This window comes from Siphateles boraxobius, unplaced genomic scaffold (genome assembly GCF_051911475.1).
Source record: "Siphateles boraxobius isolate OS27281-9 unplaced genomic scaffold, OSU_SipBor_1 26, whole genome shotgun sequence".
Classification (NCBI taxonomy): domain Eukaryota; kingdom Metazoa; phylum Chordata; class Actinopteri; order Cypriniformes; family Leuciscidae; genus Siphateles; species Siphateles boraxobius.
Window position 1 is genome coordinate 17,376,987 of NW_027508876.1, and position 8,272 is coordinate 17,385,258.

The 8,272-nt window shown below is 35.7% G+C and overlaps 1 protein-coding gene across 1 annotated transcript in view; it reads right to left on the reverse strand.

Annotated features, from left to right (window-relative positions):
• Positions 1-2,303, reverse strand: part of cntnap2a (contactin associated protein 2a) — a 511,778-nt gene extending 509,475 nt beyond the window's left edge. Inside the window, exon 1 of the mRNA XM_077244572.1 lies at positions 1,880-2,303. Within this exon, the coding sequence (XP_077100687.1) occupies positions 1,880-1,967 (88 nt within the window). The 5' untranslated portion in view covers positions 1,968-2,303. The remainder of the gene's footprint in view (positions 1-1,879) is intronic.
• Between the last annotated feature and the right edge of the window lie 5,969 nt (positions 2,304-8,272).

The window sequence follows — 8,272 nt, forward strand, 5'->3', positions numbered from 1 at the left end:
GGGCAATAAACCTTTTCGCTTACTTGCATGTCTGTAGCAAGTGTGTGCAATAAATCAGTATCGGTGAAATCAGTCATTCATAATTTTCATGGTCGAAAAATGGTTGACTATGAACTGCTTTAGGTGTTGCTGCAGAACAAACATGGATTTTATATTATAAGACCTACAATCCAATTATTTCTAAGATCCAATTTCTCCTTGACTCTATTGATTTTGCAGTGCTAACTCTCTGCAAGGCAATTAGCCAAGTAATTAAATTATGTAGTAATATTAAAGTGGTGGCCGCTTCAGGCTATATTAAAATCCATGCCTAATTCACCCAACATTGTGTGTGTTGCAAAAACTTTTTTCTTTCTTTTAAAAATGTGTTCCAAATATATCATTATTTTTCTAAGGGCAGCTCAGCAGGGAATCCAGCAGCTCACTTTCAGACTGTCTTAACACATGATTCATAAAGCTACGTTCTGAAAATAAACTGCCAATGAGTTCAAATGTGGCATGCGATGCACCTGAACATCAAAAGTCCTATTGTAATGGGAAAAGCTGGGAGGGTTCTATTGTAACATCGTCCGTTTTCAATGAGCACCACCGGGGGAAGAAATGGTAAGAAAGTAAAATTACACATCTGGTTTATTATGATTTGATTTGTGATCATGTTCATGGATGGTATTCATGATGTACTCTTGTTTAGTTTGATATATAAAATCTACACAAGATTTTTATCTACATTTAACAATAGCAATATCATGCCTGACAGAGAAGGATGTAATACTTTTCAATGTACATCTACAGGATCCCCCAATGGTACATTTCACATTCATTTGGTTAACACAAAAACAATTGTGAATAACTTTCAGAGTTGTTTGCCTATGTTTTATGTATTTATGTCTATTTATTTATTTATTTATTTTTATTGTAGATTATAATAAAAATAAATAAATTAAATTATTTATTTGTAATAATATTTATGTATAATATTTATTTATAATAAATATAAATAAATAAATAAATTATTTATTGTAGATTATTTTATTGTAGATTATAAAAGTATTTTGAATGCATGAATTATGCCTTGTAATGCACCTTATGATGCATTGTATGATCTCATTAATTATTGTAACCACAGTTAAAATACATTTATCCATTGCCACACCTTAAAAAGTATAAATAATGCATTAAAACACACGACAAACAACCAGTTTCAGACGTGTTTCAGATACAATTTTAAAAAAGAATTAAAATGGATTTACAATAAAATTGGGTGATTAAATAAATAAATTATTTATTTATTTTAAAAGGTATGTATGTCTGATTACCACATAAAAGCATTCATAAATGTAATGTTTTCTATGGGTGTTGGTAGTGGCGGGTTGCTTGTAACCGCAGCACTTGCACTTGAAAACAATTTACAAAGTTTAAATATACGCGGTAAATTTATAAACAACTTTAATTTGAAGCAAATATGGAATATTACATTAAAGTTTAAGTTACAGACGTGTTGGAACAGTCCCGGTTTCCTTTAAATTTCACCGGTCTGGTTAGACAAAACTGAAACGCTGTCGTACTTTTTGCACCGAAAAGCTTATCTTGTCTTTTAGGTTAAATGTCATCTGAACCAGAGCACCACCGAAAATATCTGTGCTATTTTTCTATCACAGACTCGAATGAGTGTTGGTCCTTGCCGATCGTGATAAACTGCAATTTAACATAATGACCACAAGACCTACATGTAAAGGAAATAATGCAAGTTCTTCAGAAGAATTAATAACTACACCGATTACATCTGTGGAGTAAATGCCACCGGACTTCACTAACGCACGCCGGCGTGCTTCCCGCTGCCCACCACTGCAAAAGAGCCAAGAAATCATCTTTAACTTACGGGATGATGAAGAAGCTGCTTCAGAGATGCTGAGGTGGCTTAAAATCCACAGCAAGAGCTTCAGTCCGGTCCCGGTGGGTGTCTGCATCTTCGAGTACAGTGAGGTCAGTTTTCCTTCTCGCGCGCGCTGTCCGGAAGAGCAGCTCCACAGAGCGAAGCCTCTAAATGAGCGAGACCCGCACTAACCGACGCTTCTCGGCTCTGATACTCAGTGTGGATATATTTCTGCGCAACAGTCCGGCTTTTTAACAACAAAAGACTACAGTGAAGCACTTTATACGCGGTAGTTCAAGCCATGTCGAAGCGCGTGGCGCCGTGCGCTTCAGTATGTGACGCCTGTCTCGCGGAGGTCGCTGTCCAGGTGCTGAAGTTACTACACGCAGCTCGCGCTCGTCCATATAAACACAGAACCCCTCTCTCCTCCGAGTTGGTACATTCCACGAAACAGTGGAGCAGCCCTCGCGGGACAGGGGCCATTGCTTTGAGCGCCTTCTCATGGGCAGCAGAGAATAGATTACATTTGAATGAGAGTCGCTTTTATGTTTATAACTAAGGCTGTTTCTGGAGGACTGCTGATAATGGGCAAGATCTTGGCCGCAGAGTTCACTCAAATTACAAGGGCGGTCATACGATAAGTAATTATAATGAAATGCTACTGCAGAACTATACAGCTAATGTACAAACGGATCCGCTAGAGGGCCAGTGGAATATCTACAGCGTGAGAAAAATAATTTATTTTTAGGGCTGCCAAACTTAAGATTTCAACTTAAGATACTGAATATGTAAAAAAAATAGAAAAAATATAAACTAATCCCAATCTTGTTTCATTCTTTTTTAAGAGGGTTGGAAATCCTATTATCCTGTTATTTTTTCTTTTGACTCATTTGATAACTTTCTTTAGATTCTTTAAAAACCAAATCTGCATATTTTTATGAGAAAAATATTTGTATTTCTAAGTGTTCATATCTTGTTCTTCTGTGGCTCTTAAACAGTATTTATTGAAAAATGTTCTTTATGTCACAATTTAAGTCTTTTGTCACCTTTTGTTAACACTTTTCTATGTGCTTGAGTTTATAAATCCTTTTGCAGGGCAATTAATGTAACATTTTTTAAAAATATATATTTTAGAGGATTTTTTATCATACTTATCTAAAGGAAAAGTATGTGAGGGTTCTACTTGAATTAAAATGGAAAAAAAATTGAAAACATTTCATCTTTAATACGTTTTTTTAATTTATCATCAAGTCGGTAATGGAAGGACCTTCATCTAAAAAAAATTTAACACATTTTAGGAATGTTTTATTTTTTCTTTCTTTTAATTCCACTCAATACAAAATGTCTAGGTTTTAAACTAAATAATTCTATGATATTCACAGAAAGTATTTTCTTTGTAGACATAAAGACCTGTGTTGTTAAAGTCTCCAATCAATTGCTTTCAAGTCTCAAGTAATATTTTGTCACTGAAGTGCAACTTAGTTTCCACATAGTTTCCATCTCTGGTTTTGAATATATATATTTTTTTTAATGCTATCACATGAAGTACAGTTTTAAGGTTACCTGACAGAACACTTTTTACTGTGCAACTAACTGTATCATGGTAATCTTTTGGCACTTTGAAGTTCCTCTCTCTCTTTTTTTTTTGTTTTTTTTTTGCACATGCAGTGTATATAAAGTGGATTCACAGCCTTCTGAGACTGTTGCTCCATCACTGGCCTTTTCCTTCCTATCTGGAAACAAAGTGGCCTGCAATCCTCACCTGTGTATATGCTTGGATTCTTGTGTGATATTTACCCACCTGTTTTTGTAAAAAGCAAACTCTCATCAGAGTGTGAAAGATACACCATCTGTGCGAAAGCAGATACAGACAGCAGATACTTTCACTTTTTTCCAAGTTCTCGTCTATCAAAAGCATTGCTTCTGAAAATGCAACACGTCTCATCCTGTGATCTTTTCCCTCTATGGCTGAGCAGGTGTTTTGCGTAATAACTTCAGGATGGCGATAAACATTTGCTTTGCACCGCATCAACAAGCACAGTGGGTAAAAGAAAAACAAACTTAAAGGAACAATTCACCCAAAAATGAGAATACTGTCATTGTTTACTCACCTGTCGTTCCAAACCCATTGCTTTCTTTCTCGTGTGAAACACAAAAGGAGATGTTTAGGAGAATGTCTGAGCTGCTCTCTTCCATACAATGACAGCGGATAGGGACCAATGGCTTTCAAGCTCTAAAAAGGAAAATAAAGCACCATAAAGCATCGTAATAGTCAATAATAGATAGGCAATTGATTTGTAATAGATACCATAGTAAACTGTCTTTTAGAACTAATCATGTTTCTGACTCTAAAAATCTGACCTTTAGATTATCTAGCCTTATGGTAAACTTTTACCTGACTTCCCCTTTGGGTCTAATATTATGATTAACTCTTACCTGACTTCCCCTTTTAGGCATCCTAACATTTGAACAAAATATACTGTTCGAAACTAGTGAAAACTCATGACTTATAAAAAATAAAATGTAAAAATAACAAATATGGGAAATGAAACTAGACAGATCTAATCTTGAAACCTTTTGGTTACCTAGTAACAAGAGGGCTTGTCTATGAAGAACCGATCAAATTGTAGGGAAATTATGTAATGCATTATGTCATTTTCGCCAATTCCCCTATTCTATAAAAACTGTTGTATTGGTGTTTACTGGTGGGATTCTCTGAGAAATGCTCGAGATCCTCCGGCCGAGATTAAAGCATGTTCGAAGACATTGTCTGAAGTCTGTTGGTTATTATTGCTGCGCAGCAAGTAAGGGTTAGTAGGCTCAGCCGACATCGATGTGTAGACGCGCTAGGGTATAGAATTAGCACCAAGCCGACGTCGATGTGTAGACGCGCTAGGGTATAAATATTACGTAGTTGGGTTTAGGGAAAAATCTACCACACCATCCCGTGTAACAAAAGTACATGTCAAACCATGATTAATTAGCATTTAAAAAAAATGAACCCACCTTGAAAGTATATAAAAGGTGTGTTAATTGAAATCAATATTGCATCTGTTGGGTAAGACTTGAAAACTCACATCAAACAGCATGACAAAACATCCCAGTTAATACCTGTATTAAATCAAGGAATACAATATGAGCTCTTTGAAACATAAGGCTCATTCCATATTGTTAGTAATATCATTAAGAAATAATGTTCTAATTCTTAAACATTCTTTAATAAAAAAACTATTTTAAAATGAGCACCTTTAGAGCACAAATATAAGTAAAAGTCTTGATTCCTTTTGATCCTCATGTATAACTCTTTCTTGTATTCCACTTGACAAATTAACTAAATCTATCATCTTTACATTCTAATAATAAAATTCTAGCATTAATTCTCTTGTATTCATAATGGATTACTCCATCTTTAGAGGTCAACAGTTCATTATATTGAAACGAGAGTTCTCTCATGTAAATCAGTGGAACTGAGAATGAAATCAGATTTGGAGGGTGGAAACGCTAATGTCATGGAATTATAAATCCTGAAAATACTGACTCTTTGTGACCTATAGAGCTGTGCAGATGTTTCCAAAAAATGGAATTACCTCAATTGCTGGGGTGACTGGTGAGCATATTCATGTAGCTATTTGAAATAATAATTGGTTCCTAAAATATTTCATAGAAATAATTAACCAAGGAGTCCAGGGGAAAGAAGACCTAACAAAAAATGTTAGATGATAGGCATCCTAATACCTCATCTCAATAGTCTCTTAATGAATGAGTTGCGTATTCCAGACTCTAAGAACTGCAGAACAGACTTTTCATTATAAAATCAACCGTGAGCTCTGGTGGTCACATGATACAGTTGTATTACTTACAGTATTTGATTGAAAAATACAGTAACTGGAAAGAGACTTGCAAGCATTGATGTTGAACATCAAGGGCAAAACCCGTGGCAAATAGACTGCGTTAAGTTAATGTAACAAATGTAACAGTTATGTTGTTTATGCCTGTTTAGCTTTATCGTGTTTTTGTTTTTGTTTTCCCTGCTCCTGATTTGCCTGTGTTCATTGCTCATTAGTTTCTGATTAATCCCACATCTGTTTCTGAACAGTTCATTACCATTCCTTGTGTATTTAAGTCCTTCGTTTTCCTAGTTCTTTGTTTGGTCTTGTTTGTGTTACGGTGTAGTTGCTGTTTTGATTTTCCTGCGTATTCTCCGTTTATTAATAAAGACTATTTATTCTATTTGGATTTGTGCGTGTTTAACTACCTGTGAGAACAAATAGGCTTACATGTGGTTTCCTTTTTTTTTATCAACAATGGACTAATGTTTGACAAAAATTATCTTCAAATATATAGAGCCCTATTTTAACAATCTAAGCGCATGGTCTAAAGCGCACGGTGCAAGTGCACTTAGGGGGTGTCCGAATCCCCTTTTGCTAGTTTAACGACGGGAAAAATGGTCGGCGTGCATGGCGCATGGTCTAAAAGGGTTGTCCCTATTCTCTTAATGAGTAATGGGTGTGTTTTGGGGGTAATGTGAAATAAACCAATCAGAGTCTCATCTCCCATTCCCTTTAAAAGCCATGGCGGATTGCTATTTTCAAGCGGAAAGACTGAACGCTTCTCTAGCGAGGAAACAGATCTGCTCGTGCGCGAGGTTGAAGCGCTCAAGCAGACCATATATGGGACAAGCCGGATTCCACCAATGGGACAACAATGCGCCCAAACACACCTCGTCTTCAGACCAGCATGCCCATGGCCGCACAAATGGGTGCAAATGCATTTTCTATTTAAACACGTGGCGCAGGACGTGAAAATGATAATTGCGTCGGGCTGAAAATAGCAAAAAACACTAGTGTCACGCTTGGCACTGCATTTCGCAGGGTGAATGATAGGGCCCATTCATTCAGTGGCATAAAATTAAGTCAAATCTACTTTACAATAATAAAATAATGGGAGTTGATAGACATATCTCTGAAATTTTTATACCCTTAACATTTACTCTGATTAAACAATCAAACAGTAATATATACTTTTGAGAGGTTTAATTTTTACATGAATAAATAGACTACAAATGTAAAATTTGCTTAATATTTTTATAATAATATTCAAGTCCATGCTAGAAACGGGGTATAATTCAACTTTTTTGTATGTGTTAGTTCACCACAAAATAATTTTTTCAGTGTATTAGTTTTTAATTTTAGTGTCACATAATATTCACATAACTACATAACAACTCTACTAGTGACGTGAAATGACAAACATTCAAGCTGCGTCCGAAATCGTATACTCGTATACTCGTGTACTATATTTTGAATAAGTGATTACTTCGCAGTCGCTAAAAAAGTATGTTCTATATACTGTAGTATAAATGTGTGTAGTATGAATGTAATTTGGATTACTTTCACCATGTTATTGTCACAGGACCTACCAGCATTAGTTCCATTCACAAATCCTCTCCTACGGCCTCATGGGATAGTAAAGTGTCAATTGTATGTGCACTTCATAATCTCGCCCAAAGCAGTAGGTCATCTGGGTACTTTTTCGCCTAGTACGTACATGAGTATGTGCATTCAAACATATTACATACTGTTTTTCACCTACTGTACTTTATAGTGGGGAAGTATGCGATTTCTGATGTAGCCTAAAATTAAGTGAACAGACAGAGTGAAACAGAGTGAACTCATTTTCCTTGGCTTCGCACAACTTAGCACTCTTGGGAACGAGGTTCTTTGGTCACATCTCTCAGCACATTTCTGCTGCATAAACGTGGTTATAAAATAAAGTCATTGGAGAGGCGCTACAAGTTCAGGCCATTCGATTAGATCTTTCTTACAATGTTTTCATTTTTTTCCCCTCACATGCTCAATAATTGTTTTTAGTTGGAAGGATTTATTTATTTAAAAAATCTAGAATAAAACGCAAATTGGCAAAAAATGTAATGCCTACAGTATGACTTGCCTCTTTAATATTTATCTCACATTTCAAAATGTTATAGAGAAAGAAAAAGAAAAATGCCGGAAATTTAAATAATTCACAAAATAAGTGAATTTCGACGGGTGGGGGTCAGAATTCGACACAACACTGGTATTTTTGGGGCTATAGCTCAACCACAGCCAGTACATATCATGCCCCTGACATTGTTCTATGTTCCAGTGAGCTTCAGACAACAATGAACATACTATACGTTCTTCTTTCAGACTTCAAAAGGTTTGAATGACACTGGGATCTTGTGAGGTTATGGACATTCCTCTCTTTGATATCAGGTCTGCTGTTCATCTAGTCTCAGAAACATGGAAAGGCCAACAGGGCTTACATGAAAGATCTTTTTTTTCAAGTCTTGTCTCCTTAAACATATTTTTTTCTCCTTCAGAGACTTTAGTAGTCAGGTCAAACTAAAACTTTCTGAGA